This window comes from Canis lupus, chromosome 10 (assembly GCF_011100685.1).
Source record: "Canis lupus familiaris isolate Mischka breed German Shepherd chromosome 10, alternate assembly UU_Cfam_GSD_1.0, whole genome shotgun sequence".
Taxonomy (NCBI): Eukaryota; Metazoa; Chordata; class Mammalia; order Carnivora; family Canidae; genus Canis; species Canis lupus.
Genome location: NC_049231.1, coordinates 19,025,968 through 19,046,326, shown reverse-complemented (window position 1 = coordinate 19,046,326; position 20,359 = coordinate 19,025,968). Strand labels below are relative to the sequence as shown.

Sequence of the window (20,359 nt, the reverse complement as noted above, 5' to 3'; positions counted from 1 at the left end):
GGGCTCCTCCGATGGGAGCTGGGGTTGGCAGGTGGCGGTGCCCCTCCCTCGCCCTCCCCTGGGCCCCAGAGGTGCTGTGTCACTGCTCTGTCGTCTGGCTGTTGGGCCGGGACGCTGCCCCAGCAGAGCCCTTCTCTCTGCGCAGGTGGGGGCTCCTAGCCGGGCCCAGTCCTCCCCAGGGGATGAGCCTGAGGGGGCTGACCCCTGACCGGGTGTCACTGCCTCTGCTGGAACCCACAGAGGATGCACCCAGGACGGGCACCACCTTTCAGAAAGTGCTGCCTGAGGGTCCAGGGCCGGTTTGGCAGGGCCGGGGCCCGGGGAGGCCTGGCTAACGGACTGTGAGCCCTGAGACCCTCCTCCCCTCCCCCCATCTTTCCCCTCCCCCATCTCCCTCCTCCTCCTGTCTCCCCCTGCCCCCGCCTCCTCCTTCCCCTCTTCCCTCCTCCCTCCCCTCCCCTCCCCCTTCCCAGTCCTCCCCTGTCTCCCCCATCTCCCCCTCCCCCTTTCCCTCCTCCCCCCACCTCCCCTCCCCCTCCTCTGTCTTCCCATCTCCCCCCTCCCATCTCCCCCTTCCCCATCTCCCTCCTCCTCCTGTCTCCCCTCCTCCCACGCCGCTACCCCTCCTGTCTCTCCTCCCCATTTCCCCTTTCCCCCATCTCCCCTTCCCCCTATCTCCCCCTCCCCTATTTCCCCCTCCCCCCTGTCTCCCCTTCCCCCCATCTCCCCTTCCCCGCTCCTATAACCCAGGAGACCACAAGGGTCAGGACTCGGCCAGGCCCCATCCCAGGGAGGCCACAGGCCTGCGGGCTCCTGCCTTAGCGTGCACACTGGGCAGCCTCACGTCGGTCAGCAGGGAGCATCCTTCCTGCTGTGGCCCCTTGAGGATCCAGGGGCGTGGGGTCCACAGGACCTCTCTGCAAACCAGTTTATGGAGGTGATGAGGGTCCCATGATGATTTTGGCTTCAACTTCATGCCCGTCTGAGTGAGGTTTGGGGAAATGGGGGCCCATGCGGCAGTGAGCATGGGCAGGCTGTGACCCAGCAGACACACCTGCTGTCGGGTACCCCCACACCTTGATGGAAACGGTGGGCACATGTACAGGGGCACCCACCCTGGACCAGGAGCATAACTGGGGAGGTCACAGAAGATTCTGGAAGGCTAGGAGACGGAGGGCCAGGCCCTGCCTGAGACCCTGCACGTGGTCCCTCCCTGACCCCTTCTTGCACCTCCTGACTTTCTCCCGTGTGCCCTGGTCTGTGTCCTAGCCGCCCTCCCGCTGGCCGGCTCCCCTCTGTGTGACGGCAGCCTGCTCCCATCCCCTGGCACCCACGGACCTCCTTTAGTGCACACCCCATGTGCCAGAGAGTAAGCCCTTCGACCGTCACCCGGGCTGGGTGCTCTCGCATAAAGGACTTAGGATGGCCAGGGCTGGCCACGTCCCCTGCCCGGACACTAGTAAGCCAATGTCTTCTCACCTCTTCCAACTCAGCCCAGCAAGACCTCCCCAGCGGGGCCCCTGGGCGCCCTGCGCTCGCGCCCTGAGTCTGGGCTGAAGTCCTCTTGCTGCCAGGTGGGGCCTCAGACCAGGAGCTGGACCTGGCGGGCTCTCAGCAGCTCGCTTGCCTGCTCCCGTCCGCCGCGCGGCCCCTCACCACCCTCCCCGGGCGGCCAGAGTCTCCGGGGATCCTCCCAGCACCCTCCTCCCCAGGGCGCTCGCTGGCCGGCCGCCCGGGGAAGCCACGCCACACTGTCACTGGGACGGCAGGTGGGTAGATGGGGGGGACCCAACCTGTGGTTCGCTGCCCCCCCGCGCCCCACGTTCGCCGCAGTCACTGGCAGAGACCCAGCTGCAGGCAAGAATCCGACCCATATTTGGGGGCCATTCGAGGCTGTCCTATTTACCCAGTTCCTTGGAGTCAGCCACAGCCTGGCAGTGGGGAGGGGTGAGAGTGTGAGACGACTCCTCCAGGTCGTGATGAAACAGCAAAGCACCCCCAGACCCAGGCACTGCAGACACGCGGTGGGTTGCGGTTACTGGAAATAAAGGGGGAGTAGGGAGCGTTTGGACGCTTTTGCAGGAGACAGATGGACAGACAGGGTGTCTCTGTGGGGGATGCTCGCGAGGGCCTGTGGGTGTCGGGGGCAGGAGCAACCGGAGCCTGGGGTGGCACCTGGAGGCCCCTCAGGGTTCCATGCTCCCCCATGATCCTGCCGTGTTCCCACCGCGATGGGGCCCCGGGGACCCCAGACCCTCATTTACACCCCGGATGCTTCCCATCGTGCCGACCGCGCAGGGCTGGGGCAAGGCGCCCCTCAGGTGCTGAGTGGGGAGGGGCGGCCCCCTGGGTGGTCCCGGGTCCCCGCAGGGACCGAGTGCGCACGTCCTCTGAGGACGGCAGGGCCCGCTGTTCGTGGTGTGCGATTCTGGTCCATGCTCACTGTCCCCGACGCCACGCCAGGTCAGAGGCTCATGGGAGGCGTTTGCTCGGGTCCAAGGGCACCCTAAGCTGCCCACACTCACACGCGGGGGCGGGATGTGACTCGGGGCCGAGCTCCCGTGGGGAGACGGGCGGGCGCATGGAGGGAGGCGCTCGGGGTCAAGGCCACTCCGCATGCAGCTTGGCGGGACGCATCCAGGGCCCCGGAAATGCTCACACCCCTGATCCCGTAATTCCACTCCTAGAAGTCTGTCTCGAGAAAGTAATCAGAGAGGGACGCCTGGTAGCTCAGCTGTTGGGTGTCTGCCTTGGGCCCAGGGCATGACCCCGGGGTCCTGGGATCGAGTCCTGCACCGGGCTCCTGCAGGGAGCCTGCTTCTCCTTCTGCCTGTGTCTCTGCCTCTCTCTCTGTGTTTCTCATGAATAAATAATCTTAAAAAAAAAAAAAGAAAATCGGAGAGCAGGGAAGACAGGCATGTTTGTAGCAGCGTCACACGGCAGCCTGGCGGTGACAGTGCCCTCCCTCCATGGCATGCAGACCTGCAGAGCAGGGAGAGGCGTGGCGCAGGACCAGGTGGCCGTGGAGCGGTGCGGGGGCCGGGGCTGAGCTGGGCTGCAGGGGGAGGTGTGTGTGGACCCAGGGCAGCCGGCAGCACCACGGGGGCACCCCGAGCCTGCCCCCCGCCCCCACCCCGCCTCCGCTGGCCTACGCTCCGGCCTGGCTCTGGGGTGCGGTCACTGTGGCCACCACCCTCGCCGCCCCGCGTTCTCCATGGACGCACTTGCACTGACAGCGCCGTGAGCATGTCCGCTGTGTGGGGGGCTGCGGGGCCCCCCGCCCCCTGCTAGCCCGTGGATCTCGGGGCAGAGGCTATACCCCCAGCTCTGGGAAGGAACAGAGGGGATGGAGCCCAGGACGGTGCCGTGGACTGCAGGCCCAGCCCAGCCCTCCCGCCGGGTCCCTGCTGTGCTTCCAACCCCTGCCTGCCCTGCTGGCCCTGCCCGGGTGTCCACAGCCACCTTTCCAGAGGGCAAGCCAGCGTCCCCGTGGCCGTCCCGAGCTGGGGCGCCCATCCTTCACCCCCCTGCTTACTCTGTACTGTGGCCGCGCTAGCACGAGGCAGAGAGGTGGCCAGTCACCTGTCCTGCGGGGACCACCCGCCCCTGGCTGCAGGTTGGTGCCGGGCCACAGGCGGCGTCCACGCAGACAAGGCCTCTGTAGTGGAACCGGGGGGCCCCGTCACTGCAGAGCTTCCACCGCAGGGCCCTTTCTGCAGCACACGGGGAGGGACATCTGCCCCAGCGAGGGGCTCAGCAGGCTGTCATCCCCGGGTGGCCCCGGTGCTGGGCACGGGGTGTGGCCATGCTGGCTCTCCACCCCCGCCCGGGCCGTGGGCCACGTGCAGCACCGAGCGTGCCACGTCCGTCCAGTGTCGGGCACCCGGGCCCTGGCTTCGGATCTGTATGCCCGCCCGCTCCGTCCTCCCCGGCCCCGCCGTGTCGTGCTGTCTGGGCAGCAGGGGAAGGCGGGTCCCACGGAGGATGGACACAGCCCTGCCGACGCTGACCCGGGCCCTTCCTCAGGCCGGTCCCCCGTGCCCTTCCGCCCCATCTGGCTGCTCCTGCTCCTGCTGCCCGTGGGAGCCGGTCGGTGGGTCCTGGACGTTCCCGCCCAAGGGCCTCACGGGGTACAGACAGCCTGGGGCTCAGCTCCCTACACGGTCGCTGCTTGGCTGTGGGACCTTGGCAAGTTCCTAAGCCGTCCGAGCTTCCGTGTCCCCGTGGTGTCAGGATGCGGCTAGTCGATCCCTCCTGAGTAACGGCAGCGACTATAGCAACGGAGGAGCGTGGGAGTCCCTGTGGGGACCCGCACGGTGTCCCTGTGTCCTCGGGCTTCCTGCACGTCCCCAAGGACCGGGTGGCCCTGCTCCGCCCCCCCCGTGTTTAGGCGTTGGCCTTCCCAGTGATCGTTTCTGGGGCATGGAAGGTGCTTCTGGGCGGTGTCCCTGCGGATATTCTGTTCTCGTCATCTGAGCCCGGCGTGGCTGACCCGGCAGGTCGGCAGGATGGAGCCTGGGGGCTTCCGGGGGATCGGGGTGTCCTAGCTCAGCCCCATGGCCCCAACCCCCAGGCCGGGCGGTACCTTGCCGTGCCCCCCACACCCTGCACACGTGTCCCTGTGTGCCAGTCACCTGTCCTTGTCCCATCGTTCGGGGCAGTGCTCGTCTGACGCTCCCGCGTCCCCAGGCCCGGCTGCCCAGGGAGGGCTCTTTGGGGGAAGCTGCCTGCGGACGGCTGGGGGGCCACCGAGGGTGCCCTCTGACTTCCCAGCCCTGTGGGCCTTCCTGCCAGGAGGCCCTTAATGTACGGCCCCGAGGCGCCGATAGGTGGGAGCCCAGGGCCCTCCTTATCCTCAAAACCATCGCTCCAGGATCCTGGCTCAGTTAAGACTTTGGGGTCTTCCTAGGGGAGATTGTTCTGGAAGCCTGGTGTGTCCCACTCAGCGTGCATACTGACCACTGTGCGTGTGCACTCGGTGTCAGCCACCCCCTTCCCGGCGTGCGGCCTGACCCCGTGTCACAGGCAAGATCTGGGAGACTGGGGGTGCGGGCGTTCGGGGCCAGGCCTCCCGGAGAGGGTCCAACCGCTGCCTCGGACGAGCCGGGCCATGTGTGCTCACCTCGGGGCACGGGGCCGAGCTCTCCTGCGGCCTCACTGGCTTTGTTCTGGATGATTCATTTTTCCAAGCTGTTGAGTAAAGTAAGCAGATTCATCTGCTAATGGAAACGAAGACACAGCTTATTCCGAAGGGAACCGTGCGCTTTATGAGCAGCGAAGAGCCTGGCGTCGCGAGGAGCCATGCGGGGTCCCCGGGCAAATTAGCGCGTCTTCCCCCGTCCGTCTGTCCAGACGGGAGCCGGCTGCGTGCTTGCCACTGTGCCTGCTGCCACGGACGCTGCCCTCGCCAGGCTCCGGACCCTCGGGGGCGTCTGCGGCCCCCCGGGTTGGGGTGGGGTCCGAGCTGCACTGCAGGTCGCGCTGAAGCGTCTCTGTGCCTGTGAGCAAGGAGGGCACATCCACGCCCTTCCCACCTGGCGGGGCTGTGGCCGGCTCCACATTTCGCACCCATGTCGCTTAGTTCCCGCAGAAGACGGCGGGTACGGGGCACACACGCACGTGTGCATACCTGCACACACATACACACGTCTGCACGCTAGCGCATGTGTGTGCACTGTGCATGCACACACACGCACAGCATCACATACATGTGCACACACGTGTACGAACAACTGTACTGCCCAACTCAGTCGCCTATGGACACAATGAACAGCTTGATGCACAAGCACCTTGGCCACAGGAGGTGCCCATGGTGAGCTGGTTGCTCACCCCAGTGGACTGGGGTCCACTCAGCCCCTGGCCCCCACGTCCCGAGGACCCCCATCGATGGGAACGAGGAGCGAAATCGAGGTGGTTTTATGAGCCCTGGGCCCCCTCACGCCGATGCCACGCCGGGGGCAGACCCGCACAGACCGTTTCTGAGCCCCTTTGTAGCCACCACCACTTAGGCGGCCGGGGGCCTTCCTGTCCTCCATGTCCCCATCCCTCCACCCGTCGCCCTTCCTCCCCCAGGGACCACAGAGCGATGAGTGGGTGCACAGGCTGGGTGCGGGGCCTCGCGGAAGGCCCACAGCCCGCCTCGGAGCAACATGGGGGAGCGGGGCTGACCCGGAGGTGGAGGCGGGAGGGGCCCGGGTGGCCCGGGGCTGGGGGATGCCGCTCTCCCAGAACCAGTGCTCGGCTGAGCCCCCATGAAGAGCAGTCTCCTGGGCCTCCTGCAGGCAGGTGCGGCTGTTCGGGGGACTCGGGGGAAGGCACACGTGGGGGGTGCAAGTGGCTCAGCAAACAGCTCAGCGCTCTGCTTGTCACTGGGTCTGGGTGAGCGCAGACCCGGGTGAACCCAGGGCGGATCTTACGGGGAACCCCAGGCAGCGAGGGGGTGGCCGAGAGCCCCTGGCAGGCTCTGCTCACCTGTTCCCTGGGATGAGGATGCTGTCAGGGGCTCAGGTCTGATGCTAATTCCTGCCTGTATAGTGAGCGTCAGATGGAGGGGTTCCCCCTGGAAGGATGAGAGTCAGGGGGGTGCTCTGTGACCTCTGGTACGCCCGCTGCACCCCCGCAGGTGCACCAGGCTCTGCGTGGGCTCTGGGTCCCGCTGCCAGTGTGGCCAGGCTGGGGGCAACAGTGGGCTGTGTCTCCGAGGAGTGGTGCCTACTGGGCTGGCAGGTGGCCCCATGGGCTCAGGGGCCAGAGGAGAGGGTGGCTTGGGAGGCCAGGTGGACAGATGTGCTTAGGCTCAGGGCACAGGGTCCCAGAGGCTGGCCGGAGATTATGGAGCCAGAACCCCGGCTCTGGGATGCTGCGCTCTCATGACGTTAGGGGCCAAGTAGGCAAGTCTGCGCTTGGATCTGGTGGTCCCCTGGGGCTGCCAGGGACACGCGCGCAGGCAGCTGACACGTGAAGTTGGCTGTGGTGACGGTGGCTCACTCGTGGGTGTGTCTGGGCGCTTCCTCTGTACTTGCCGAGCACCTGCTCAGGTGGGCGCTGCACAGGTGCTGCCATGCGCCCCCGCTGTGCCCACCAGCCTCTCTGTAGGGCCAGGTGTCCTCCGGCACACACAGCGGGGAGCCGGTGCCAGCACAGGACCCTTTCCTGCTGCTCATTTAAGCTGCTCAGGGGCATGTTGGAAGCCTGCAGCTGATGGCATCGCATTTGCAAGGCTCCTGGGTGACCTGGGGCGTCACTGTCTTACCCCTGGTCCAGGGTCAGGCCTTGGGGCTGCTGTCTGTGCAGTGGGGACACAGGTTGGCGTGTTGCCAGTTGGACACACAAGGCGGGAGCCCCAGGCCCTGTCCAGAACCCGGCATCTGGAGGTCCTGCTTGGTGAGCATCCAGGGCTGAGTGCGGGGCGTTCTCTGTTGACCAATTTGGAGAAACCGAGCAGGAGCTGAATCAAGAGGCTCAAGGAGTCCAGGGTGGCAGGGTTGACACTCGAACCCAGGCCTCCTGCCTCCTGGCCCCGCTCGCCCTCCACCGTGAGTCCTGAGGATCCGCAGGCTGGGGAGGACACGTGGGCCCTGCAGGCTGAGTCTGGGCAGGTGGGAGGTCCCAGCTGGCTGCTCCCTGTGCCCGTGGGCCTTCCTTGGCCGTGTGCTCACCACTGGGCCTGGGGTGTGCTGAGCTGGGGCCCCGCTTCCTGCAGCTGCTGAGGCTTCTCTGCTTCCAACAGAGTCCTCCGCTGGTGGGAGGAAGCTGGGTGTGAGGTTTGTGCAGACTCAGCTCTGCGGCCTCCCACTCAGCTGTCCTCCAAAGGCTGGAGGTGGTTAGGAATGAGACGCAGGGCGCTCCTCCATCCACATGCTGTGGAAAAGGTCTGAGACTCTTTACCGGCCTTGCCCACGCTGCACTGTGGGCGCAAGGCCAGAGGTGCCAGGCTGAGACCCGCGGGAGTATCTGAAAAGAGGGGGAGACCTGGGCTGGAATGACAGGGGCCACAGGGTCAGTTACAGGTTGGCCGCTAAGCTCGAGCCCCAGGTTCTCACAATTCCATGTCCCCGGGGGCACTCAAGCTACAGTCTGAGAGGCTCCTGAGAGCCTCCACCAGGAACTGTGGTGGGAATCCAGGGGCCAGTGTGCCCAGCATCACAAGGGCTCAAACCAGGAGCTGCTCATGCTGCTGATGGTTGATGATAGTGGTGGTGATGATGATGGTGGTGGTGATAGGGGTGATGATGAGGATGGTGATGTGGTGGCAGCAGTGTTGGTGGTGATGTGATGGCGGTGGTGGTGGTGGTGGTGATGGGGTGATGATGAGGATGGTGGTGATGGTGATGTAATTGTATTGATAGTGGTGATGGTGGTGATGATGGTAGTGGTGGTGATGTGATGGTGGTGGTGGTGATAGGGGTGATGATGAGGATGGTGATGTGATGATGATGGTGGTGGTGATGTGATGGTGGTGATGGTGGTGGTGGTGGTGATAGGGGTGATGATGAGGATGATGATGATGGTGATGTAATGGTAGTGATGGTGGTGGTGGTGATAATGGTGATAGTGGTGATGGTGATAGTGATGATGATGTCGTGGTGGTGATGCCGATATGATGATAATGGTGCTGATGGTGGGGATGATGGTGGTGATGATGGTGGTGATGCTGATATGATGGTGATGGTGCTGATGGTGGGGGTCATGATGGTGGGGATGGTGGTGGTGATAGTGGTGGTGTTGAGGAGGCCTTGAGCCTAAGGAAGCTAGATCTGCCGAGAATAGGGATAAAATACCAGAGAAGACTTTGCAGCCAGACTCCTGGGCCTTTGAGGCTTCTGGAATGTGCTCTGGAAAGAGAGAATCAGGACTGAGCCTCCTCCGGGCTCCACGTGGTGCTGCCGTGTGGCACCATCAGTTCATGCCCGCGTCCGCCCTGCCCTTCGCAGGTCAATCGGGATGAAGGAGGAGGAGGTGGCTGACCAGGCCCCGTGGAGTGGTGGGCCCCGCTGCGGGCAGGGATCGATCAGTGCTTAATCGAGTTTGGGGCCAGATCTAATTACCACATGACGCTGCCAGCAACTTAGCACGTTGTTGCCCAAATGAGTAAAATAAATGTGGAATCTACTAGAATCCCAGGGGAGACGCTTCCCCTCCCCCCTGCCCCGGAGGGACTAGAGGGACGGCGGGAAGCAGGCTACCCCACGGTCCATGTGCACCGCACACATCTGCGTCCACATCCATGTGGCTCCGGCCCCGGGCCACAGCGGGGAGACCCCAGAGGAGACCGTCCCAGGACAGCGAGGCCCCTTTACCTGGGGCAGAGGTGTGGGCAGCGCAGGCTCCTCCTGGGCTCACTTCTGCAGCCCCCGCGTGTGGCCAGGGCTCGCCCCGGGCAGCCCCTCGCTGGACAGTGTCGGGCACCGGCTCTGCTTCCTTCTCTGACCAGCTTGCCCCGGGCGGGCAACTGTGTTCCTCACGCTTACATCATTTGAAAACTCCTTTTAAGGGAAACCTACTTCCTTGGGCCCCTCACTATTGACCTAAATCGTTTTTATTATGATGTTGCAGGAACAAGAGCAAAAAAGCCAAGCTGGGAGCCCTCACCAGACTATAAACTGGAATAAACTGAGACCATTTACAAATTAAACACAAACAAAACTGCAAAACCAATAAAATTTAAATTTGCAGCATTCATTTTACGAGGCAGATGTTTGGGGAAGAAACAGCTGTAGCGCGGGGCTCGCCGCAGAGGCGTACCTGCCGGGTCGCTGCAGTCTCGCCTTCCTCCCAGGCCACCCGGAGGCCGCCCGGTCCCTCTCCCAAGCTGCTCACGCACGAGGAGAGTTGGCCTTGCTGTGCCATCCAGCTCTGCCTCCAACAGGCACGGTCCCGTCACGACAGCGACGGGGTCAGAGCACCGCGGGTGTCCTGCCACGCTCTTTCCTCTGGAGCGGGCAGGGAGCAAGCCATGTGTGCATGGGGCGTGTGGCCCCCGGGCGCTGCGCCCCATGGCCCCATGTGTGACTCGGGGTGCCCTGGCGCTCACCCCCCTCCCTGTGCCAACACTGCAGAGCCCTACTCACTGGTGTGGGGTGCTCACCCGGGAAAGAATGGCCAAGCTGGTTCCCGGTAGGACAGGTCTCTCACTGTCTCTAGAAAAGGCCTTGGAAGGAGCCACCGAGCTTCTGTGACAGTCGTCATCCTGATGAGACAGGAGCAGCTGGGGAGGCATGTGACCTCGCCGGGCGTCTAAAGTCTGGGACTCTCGCGGGAGAGACCGTCACGGGGCCCTGACGCCAGCCAGTGGGCTCAGTCTCCCTGGGGGTCGGCCCGAGGAGAGCTGCTCAGCCCTGGGTCTCAGGCCGCGTCACCGAGGGTGGCCCGGTGGAAAGTGGGGGAGCAGTGGCAGGACTGCTGTGCGCGTCGTGTCCCCAAGCCACTGTGCGGGGCAAGAGCAGGGGCCCTCAGTGCCCCCCACACCAGGCTGGGGCAGCACGGTGAGCTCCCACCGGGCCTGGCCAGCAGCAGGTGCACAGAGCCCACGCCACGGCTGCACGTGTGGACGTGCAAGCGTGTTCATGAGCAAGACCCGGCTGGTGAGTGCAGGAGCGAGTACGGGTGCCCAGTGGCCTCTCTGGGGACACAGGGACGGTGGGGCCACCCCAAGGCCAAGCAGCACCGTCAGGCTCGGGGTTAGTGGAGCTGCCCCATTCCAGCCGCCAGTCCCCGGCCGCCCGCACCACCCTCCTTCTAGGCCTGGGTGATGACCCCTGATGTCCTCTGGGCCCGGAGCCTCCCGTGGCAGAGGCGCACGAGGGGCTGCACCACACCCCCAGAGGCCAGCAGTCCGCCTCCGTCGCACGTGCCCCCTGTGCACGGTCGGCTCCTGGAGGGTGGGTGCCCTCCGCGGCGCTGGAGCTGCCTCTGTGTCACCGAAGCAGTGACGTGTGGCATGAAAGGTCCCTTTGTCCCTGGGATGTGGTGGCCAGCGCTGTGCCTCCGACCGCCTCCAGCAGGAAGTGGGCTCGGGCAGGGTGAGCTAAGCCCAGCGGCAGACAAAGGGCGTGTGTGCTCGGCGGTGGCCCCGCGGTGTCCCCAACAGGGCTGGCACTCGGCACGCCCAGGCGGCCACGCTGCTGGGGGGGGGTCTGACTCCGCATGTGTGTGCGTGTGCACACTCGAGGTCTGTGCAGGCATGTGTGCCTGTGTTCACACATATGACGGGGTGTGTACGTGCGCGTGCAGGCGAGGACGTGTGCGGTCGGACGCCGTGGCTGCCGGGGCAGGACGCGGGCCTCCCCCGCCGCAGGATCCCGTCCTGCCTCCCGTCTCCTTCCTGACCGCTGACCCCGTGCGGGTCACGCCGGCCTTATGGGGCCACGAGTGCCCTCCCTCCCACGCACCCTGGCTCTCAGAGCTGAGGGCGGGACGGTCAGGGAGGAATGGAGAGGGCTCGGCGGCCCCACGGGGCTTCGAGAGGCAAACAGGCACCCGTGGAGCCGAGGGTGTGGAGCCGAGGGTGGCACGCGGGATGAGGGGGCCTCGGCCAAGGGCCTGACAAGGGAGACGGAGGCTGCTTGGGCCACAGACAGGAGCATCCCCTGGTCTTCAGCACAGACGGCCGGGGACCCCCAGCATCTGTCCCCACTCAGCCCCTGACCGTGGGTGGCCTGACCGTGACCGTGAGGGCTGCGTGTCTGTGCGCTCACCTGTCCAGCCCCGTGCGGGTGCTTCCCACCTGCACCTTCTCCTCCACCTCTGTACTGTGCTTCTTTGGGGGGACTGAGCACAGGGCGGGGGGGGAATGCCCGACCCCAGAGGGACCAAGCACGTGGGGGGGGGGAACACCACCGACCCTGGAGGGACCGAGCACAGGTGTGAGCCTCACCAACCCTGAGGAGACTGAGCATAGTGGGGGGGGGGGGGGTGTAAGCGCCACAGACCCCGGGGGACTGAGCATGGGGAGTGAGCACCGCCGACCCTGGGGGGACGGAGCATGGGGGGCGGGGTAAGCGCCACGGAGCATGGGGAGTGAGTGCCACCGACCCCTGGGGGGACTGAGCACTGGGGTAAACACACGGACCCCGGGGGCGGGGACCGAGCATGGGGGTAAGCACCGCCGACCCTGGGGGTACCGAGCACAGTGTGTGGGGGTGAGCACAGTGGACCCCGGGGGAGACTGGGCATGGGGGGGGCATGAGAGCAGCGGACCCCAGGGGTGACTGAGCATGGCAGGCGGGGGGGGCGGATAAGCCCCACTGATCCCAGGGGGACCGAGCAGGAGGTGGGGGTAAGCACCCTGGACCCCGGAGGGACTGAGCACAGGGGGTGAACGCTGCCAACCCTGGGAGGACCGAGCAGGGGGTGGGGGTAAGCACCATGGACCCGGGGGGGACCGAGCATGAGGATGAGCGTCACGGACCCAGGCCCTCCTATGCCTGCAGGGGCCAACCCAGGCCTGGCTCACTGCCTCCCCTGCTGGCATCGGGGTGTGACCGCATCACTGCGTGTCCTGCAGGCCAGGCCGCGCAGCCCGGGCCAGGACCCCCCAACACCGTCTGGGCAGCCCCGTCTGGATGGGCCTGGCCCCAGTGTGCAGGGCCTCGGCCCTCTGGCCTCCACAGCCCCGTTGCTCTCTGGCCCCAGGAGGCAGGTCTCCTTACTCCCACTCCTGGTGGCTGGGGTGGGATGGCGCAGCCCCGGCCTCCTTGTGCTACAGGCTACGCTGATGGCGTTGCCCTGGGCGCGGCTCGGGGATGGGCGGGGAGCACCTGATGCGGATCCCTCGGATGCCCCCTGATCCACCAGAGCCTGACTCATGGCGTCCCGGGGCCTGGCCGTGCGTGTGCTTCGATCCACTAAGGGCCACGTTCGCTGACGTCCAGCAAGGCTTTCGGGCCTTTTACTCTCACAAAACAGTGCCTCGGGGATGGCGACGGTGCTCGGGCTCCAGCAGGAATGATGAGCAGCGGAGGGGAGGCCCCGGGGACGTGCAGGCACAGCCCCTCCTGGGAGGGGCTCACACCTGCCCCGCTTCTCACCGAGGGGTCCACCGTGCCAGGGAAGCCGTGAGCAAAACCTGGTGCGTCCTGGCCGCGCCCTGGGGAACCGTGCGGGTGCTCGTTTGCGGTGTCTCCACGCACCTTCCCAGCCGGCTGAGTCTGGGTGGCAGGTACCCCCCCGGGTCACAGCCTGCCAGGCTGCACTGACAACACCACGGGCCGGGCCGGGCGGCCTCAGCACCCGACACTCGGCTTCTCGGCCCTGGGGGCCGGGGCTTTGGGGCGACCTCCCCTGGCTGTCTGGCCGCGTCCTTGCACTCGGCGCCAAGGGAGAAAGGGAGCCCTGAAGGCTCCTCCCATGAGGGCACTAATCCTATGGGATCGGGACCCACCCTGGTGACATCTCTTAAGCTGAGTTACTTCTGTAAAAGCACCATCTCGAGGACCCCCACATTGCATTAGGGCTTCCCCATGTGACTCCGGGGGGCACAGTCCCGTCCGTGGCACAGCCTGGGGAGGAACGGCCCCAAGACTCACACCGTGGCCCGGTGGGCTCTCTCCCCAGCCCGCTTGCCTTTTACCACTGCCCCCGAGGGGATGGTCCACACGGCGAGCACCGGGCACATGCACTGAGACGCGTCTGTCCTCGCAGGACCTGACTCCTCGTCTCCTGGAAAACCCCGGGTTTTGTGCATCCTCCCAGAGCTGGGGAGGATGCCGTGTTTGGCAGTGGGCAGCGTGCTGACGACTCAGCCTTGAGCTGACCTGGCGTCGGCCTGGGTGGGCGTCCGATCTGCCCGCCCAGACTCCGTCGCTGCAGCGCCCTCTCCCTGTATCAGTCCCGCGTTTACAGACGTGCAGCCAGTCAACCGTAGGACCGTGCGGGCCCAGTTCGACGACCAGCCGGTTGTCCTCTGAAGGTCCTCGAGGGAGGGTCACAGTCCTCACTCGCTTCGGGATGCAGCCCCTGCTTCTAGGGCTTTCTGTCGGAGAGGAGACTGTCCTCAGCACCCCCTGGCCACTTACTGATGGGCCGGTGCAGAGCTGGACCTGAGGGGCCGCCCCCGAGGACGCTGGGTGCTGCCCGCCACGCCTGCTGTCCCCCGTGTCTGCCTGGGCGCCCGGTGAGCAGCGGCTGACCGCTCTCTTCTCTCCACAGCTCGCATCATCAAGACGAAGCAGTGGTGTGACATGCTCCCATGTCTGGAGGGCGAGGGCTGTGACCTGCTGATCAACAGGTCCGGCTGGACGTGCACACAGCCCGGCGGCCGGATAAAGACCACCACGGTGCGTACGCGGCCCTGCTCGCCCCACCACACGGGGAGGGTGGGTTGGCCTCGGGCGCTGTGTCCTGGTGGGGGAGGGGAAGGTGAACCCCATGCCGGTGAGGATGACGGGGACGCAGCACCTGGCTGCCTTGTATGGGGAGGCCACCGGCCTCGCCGCCTACCTTCCGCAGCCGCTGCATGCCTGGGGCTGGGTCCGTCTGGGCCCAGGGAGGCACAGACCCGCCTTCGGGGCTTCAGCCCACACAGAAGGTGGTTGGTAACGTCGTCTTGTGTCTGGGGCGGACAGCGTGCCCGCGACTCCGGGCAGGAGGATGGGTTAGGATGCCCCTTGGGGCAGGTGACGCCTCTGTAAGGAGCAGGGGCTGGGGAGGGGCGGGGGTCATCCAGGTCGCCCCTGCCCTGGGCACTGCATCATGGCCGTTCAGAACAGTGACCCCGAACACCCCCGAGGGCGCCCCCGTCACCCCCAGATCCCTCTGAGGGGCACATGGTGCGCCCTCCGTTCCAGGAGCCAGGACCCACCTGGTCCCCAGGGGGCCAGAGGGAAGGACGGGAAAGAGTCCTGGGCCCGCTGTCTGAGGTCCCTCTTCCAAAGGTAAGTTCCCCCGGGCACAGCAGCGACGGTGTGGGGCAAAGGACCGGCCCCGCAGACCGCGCCCCCCCAGCAGTGGCCTCTCCTCCTCTCTGGCCGACATCACCCCGTCCCTGGCTCTCCTTGTAGGAGCTGAGAACCGAAGTGGGCTGTGCGCCCCTGGCTGTGACTCCCACCTCCGTGCCTTGGGAACATGCAGTCAGGGAAGCCCAGGGCCCCTAGAGAAGGATCTGGAAAGCCCCGTGGGCATCCAAGTCTCCTCGCAGGACCTCAGAGACGACCCGAGGGAGACCCACCTGCTTCACCCCTGCCTGCGGGCTGGGCCCTGCAGGGGTGCCCAGGGTGGGGGTCAGCTGTGCACACAGGGGCCCGGCTGCCACGGCCCCTCAGGGAGACGCACCCAGGCCCTGCGGGGGACCTTCTGCTATGGGCGTCCATCTGCGGGCATCAGGCAGGGCACCCGGGCTGCTGGGGGCCGAGAGGCAGGGGTGCGGGAGCCTCCCAGGCCGGAAGCTGGCCACCCCGTCCTCACCCTGGGAGGTGTGCGGGCTTTGTTCCCACCACCTGCCTGGCAGCCCTGGGGGAACCTGGGGCCTCGCAGGTGGCCGCTGCCTCCAGGGCATCACGGAGAGGCTGAGCTCTCTAGGTCCCCCCATGTGCTGTTCCCAGACGGCAGAGACCTGGGGACACGCAGAGGGCCGCTTTCAGGGCCGCTGTCCCCGTCCCCGGGACCTGCAGGTCAGCGCGTGGAGACCCCACCCAGCGCAGCCCCGAGTGCAGCACCTGCTGGGTGATGGGGAGGCTCCAGGCTGCCCACCCGCGGCAGGGCCCCGGGCGTGGCTGGGGGTCAGGGGTGCTCCCAGGCCTGAGCAGGGTGCTGAAGGTCGCTCTCCCAGGGGAAGTGATCCAGCAGTGCCCTCCTGACCTCACGGGTGAATCGGGGTCATAGGCCCGCTGTGCCCTGCAGCCCCCCTGCAGCCCTGTTACACCAGCGTCCGTCAGCGTGCCCCCTTCCTTGCACACCCACAGTTGCCAGGGGGCCAGTCCCGCGGCCTCCCAGGCCCTCCGCTCAGGACCAGCACCTTGGTCTCACGGCCCTGAAAACCCCAGTGGGCGGTCGGCCACAGAGGTGGACTCTCTCCCTGCTCCCCTCCCCCCAGAAGCCGGGTCTGATTGCACGCGCCCACGTGTCTTCCAGCTCTGAAGACGTTTTCCCATCTGCCCGTTCCTGGGGGCGCCCGCCCTGGGGGCAGCTGGCGTGCCACAGCTGGTCGGGGTGCGTGCAGGACACCTGCCACGCCCGGGGCAAGTCGGTGACAAGTGCTTGCTCTCGGGGCTCCCGGCCCCACCAGGGGTGCGCCATAGGGGCCCTTGTGCCGTGGAGGGCACGTGGGGTGGATCCTGGGCTGGTGCATCCCGTCGGGGGCTGCGTGATGGTGCTGGCGGGCCGGGGCCTCCCCAGGGGTGTGCAGACTCTCCTCGGGCTCTGGCAGCAGGCCTGGCCTGCGGTGACCTGCCTGCGAAGCTTTCGTAAACGGTCACCAGAGCCCTGGACCCAAACACCATGTGGCTGGAGCGTACAGGCCCATTTTCCAGATGGCATCTCGGTGCCGTGACACCTGGTCGGTCGGCACCGCGGTTTCATGTTTCCCCTTGAGGTTTTTCAAGAGCGCCCGTGACCGCCTGGCTGCGTGGCGGCTCCTGTCCCCTAGAGACCACAGAAGAGTCCAGAGTGGCGCCCCGCTCCCGCCGCGTCCTGCCCCACTCCTCCGCAGGGGCCCCGCCCGCTAATGCCCCGGGGGCAGGCACAGGCGCCCCTTGCTCAGGGCCACGCAAGTACCTGTGATAAGGGGACTGTGCGGCTCCCTGGAGGGACCCCAGGATGTGCTGACGTGTGTATTTCCGAGAGCGCTGCTTCTCAGAGGGCAGGTCTTCACCCCACTGGTGGGTCGTGAAATTACTGGATCACGTTCAGCGTTTCACACGAGGAGGAAGAAACCGAGTAAAAATATCAGAGCATCCCGTGTCCTGAGGGTCAGGGCCCGTTCCTGAGGCTCACGCGCCTGCACGGGGTCACCAGCCGAGACGTGGGGGCTGCCGCGGGTCACAGGGCATCGCGGGGACCCCACCATCCTGGGCGACCCTGGGGCAGCACCTGGCACCCGCGTTGCGTTGGCTTTCCGGGCTCGGCTTCTCGTGCTCGGCTTCCCGCGCTGTGTTGGCCCCGCGGGTGTCGGTCTGCACTAGGTAGGTGACGCGGGGGACGCTGCAGGCTCTCCCACAGGCGACTGCAGCACTGTGGGCACTGACGACACGGGGTCGGGGTCCACCCAGGGAGCGGGGCGCCCCCCAGCCTACATGGCGCACATCTCCCCAGACGGTCGCTGCTGACACCACGAGCTGCATGTGCTGGTGGCCTTCGGGATGCTGTGATCCGCAGCACTCCGCCCCAGCTTGGAACGTGCACAGTGCCCGACGTGAGCAGCTGTGCCATCTCCCACATCAGAGTGAACCAGCCAGACCGAACCCCGTGTTTCTGAGGAGCTGTTTTGCGCCATCCTCGAATTCAGTCCCTTTGTGGGGAGTGAGGAGCATCCAGGAGCTCGGATTTCATGGAAACTCGCATCCCCCAGACCGCACTTCCCAAGACCAGGCTCCCAGAGGGGACGTGGCGGCAGCTGCCTGAGCGCCTGTGCCCACGTGTCCCAGGAGTGCAGCCAGCGGAGGGGTGGGCCGCATATCCGGGCGCCTGTTGGACGACACTGGGCGGGGACGCCGGCCGCCTGGCCGGAGGCTCAGGCTCGCTGGAGACCGTCCACACAGTGGAGAAGCCCTCGGTGGGTTATGTTCTCAGGTGCTCGTGTCAAGCTCTGCCGGTTAACATCTCCCAGAGGCCAGAGCGTCTGTGTGCCAAGCCCACGTCCTGGACAAGCAAGCGAGCGTGGGACAGGCTGGGGGCCGCTGCCACTTCCACTGCCCGTCTGCACCATCCTGAAGACAACGTGCCCCGTCCGGGCAGCTCAGTTAACCGGGAGGTCTCCGTGTTCTTGGATTCTACACGTATCACGCGAGGGCCTAGCCTATGCCAGATGGGCCCCCCTGACGGCCCGTGAGAGCGACACGCGGGGCCTCTGCTCCGGGAGCACCTGCGGCACAAGGTTCCTGGCTCTCCAGTCAGCCGCATTCAGGATCCTGGTGCAGGCACGTGCCCAGGCAGATGTGCAGGGGTCTCGTGCAAAGATCCTCGTACAGGCACATGCCCAGGCAGACGAGCAGGGGTCTCGTGCAGGCACACGCCCAGGTGGACAAGCAGGGGTCTTTGTGCAAGGATCCTCATGCAGGCATGTGCTCAGGTGGATGAGCAAGGGCCTCGTGCAGGCAGACGCCTCCGTGGACAAGCAGGGGTCTTCGCACAAGGATCCTCGTGCAGGCACACGCCCAGGTGGACAAGCAGGAGTCTCGTGTAGGCACACGCCCAGGTGGACAAGCAGGGGTCTCGTGCAGGCATGCGCCTGGGTGGTCGTGCAGGACGAGCACACGAGGCTCCGAGTGCTGGACCCTGGACCCAGCCCCACACACCAGTGCTGAGATTCTTACAGGGGCTGCTGGTAGAAACTTATCAAGCGCTCGTTCCAGGCTCCCAGTTAAGAGAACAGAGCATATGTGCTTCCCGTGTTTGCCATCTGGACGCACAAAAAGGGGAAAACAGGATGTGGATGCTCTCGGGGGATGAGCTGGGCCGAGCCCCGTGCTCCGGTGTTTGGGAGTCAGATGCAGACCCTCCGGGAGGCCTGCAGGGGAGATCCCAGGCCCTCCCGCCCAGCCCCACAGCAGACAGACCCATGGGGGGGCTCAGCCACCGAGGGGAGAACCAGCCTGGCCCTTGGACACCGTGAGGCCGACACCGGGATGGAGGGCATGTCCTGAGCCATGGGCCCCGCAGCTCCCGGGGTCTGTCGGACGCTCCAGCTTCCTTCTGGAGACATGCCCCGCGGCCCCCGCAGCAAGTGCCCACACGCCGGGAGGCTTATGTTCACGCCCGCTGGGTTCTGAGGCCCCGGGGCTGGAAGCCGAGCTGTGGCGGGCCGTGCTTCTCCAGAGGCTCTGCGGGAGGGTCCGGCCGGCCTCATCCCGCCTCTGGGGCTCCAGACGCTCCTGCACGTGTGCACGCGTCACCCGTGAGCCCGTGAGAGCCAGACCTCCCTCCTGATGACACTGTCGCTTCCAGGCCGTGCCGAGTCAAGAACGATTCCGCCCCTGAACTTCATTGATCGCACCTTAAATGGCTCCATTTCCAAATATGTCACTTTCTGAGGTTCCAGGCGACCGTGAATCTGGGGGTGGGGGCGTCCTATCGCTTCTCACTCACCAGGTCCAAGGCAGGAACCCGTGGTCGCTGCAGTTTGGGGCCTGCGGACCCTCTGGGAAGCCCGCCAGCTGCCCATCGGTTCTTCACACCACGCTCACCAACTGGAAAGCAAAGCATCAGGGCTGGAGGAGCGCGAACAAGGGCCGCCAGCCCAGAGCTGGAGAAGCCGGGGCTCTGGGGGAAGAGGCCGCACCACACGGAGAAGCGGGGAGCGAAGCTAGCACGCAGCCTGCGGGAGCCGAGGCGGGTCAGGAAGTGGGAGCAGGGGAGCACACGGACCTGGCTGCGCACCCCGGCCTCGGCCCTGCCCCTCCTGGGCGGCATCTGGCTCCCGGGCCCCACCTGGGAGGTGCGGTCACCCCGTGGCCGCCGTGCCGACCTGCCCCCCGCCAGGCCGGGCTGCCCGTGACGCAGGGGTGAGCTGTCACGCTCACGCCCCCGAGCCCCAGATGTGTGCGCAGAAGAGTCATGGTCGTTTCAGGACACGGGGTTGGACGCTGAGAAGATCAGAAACACTTGCGGAAAGGATAGATACGATTTTTTATAAGAACGCAGCTATAAAATACGTAAAAAAATCGCACATATGAGCACGCAGACCCGTAATGTTGTGATGCGCATGCGTTTGTGCACGTACACCCACGTGTGTATAACAGATTTCGTTAATCCAGTAGCAGGAGGAAGTCTCAGAAAACCATGGAGTTGATTTTTTAAGAGAAGTCGGAAAAAAATAGACTATCCGTTCAGGGGTTCTGAAGACTTTAAGCTCCAAAAATAGAGAAACACGGAGAAGAGCAGTGCTTAGAGTTCCTAGAGCTCCCAGGTGTGGTCTCCGAGGGCACGTGGCTGCCGCCGAGGGGGCAGGAGTGCACATCTGTCCGGGGCGCGTCCCCGTGGGGCCGCAGGTGGAACCCCAGACGGAAAAGTGGGTCACATACGAAGACTCCTCGCCCCGCGTCTTCCCGGACCTAGACCTCTGGGATCCCTTCGGGGAGAGAGGAGACTGCAGCCTGGAATCCGAGGCTGGAGGGACGCCCCGGGGTGCAGGGCCCCTCTGCTCTGTGCGCCCCCGAGCTGGGAATGAGGGCTCCCCATCTGGGACGAGGACCCAGGGAGCCCCCTG

At 65.8% G+C, this 20,359-nt stretch overlaps 1 protein-coding gene across 4 annotated transcripts in view; it reads left to right on the top strand.

Annotated features, from left to right (window-relative positions):
* Positions 1-20,359, top strand: part of TAFA5 (TAFA chemokine like family member 5) — a 154,686-nt gene that overhangs the window by 114,059 nt on the left and 20,268 nt on the right. For 3 of the 4 annotated variants that reach the window (XM_038550198.1, XM_038550199.1, XM_038550200.1), the window contains exons 3-4: positions 14,149-14,276; positions 14,787-14,873. In XM_038550198.1, the coding sequence (XP_038406126.1) occupies positions 14,149-14,276; positions 14,787-14,873 (215 nt within the window). The remainder of the gene's footprint in view (positions 1-14,148; positions 14,277-14,786; positions 14,874-20,359) is intronic. The other variant, XM_038550201.1, reaches the window with a different exon arrangement.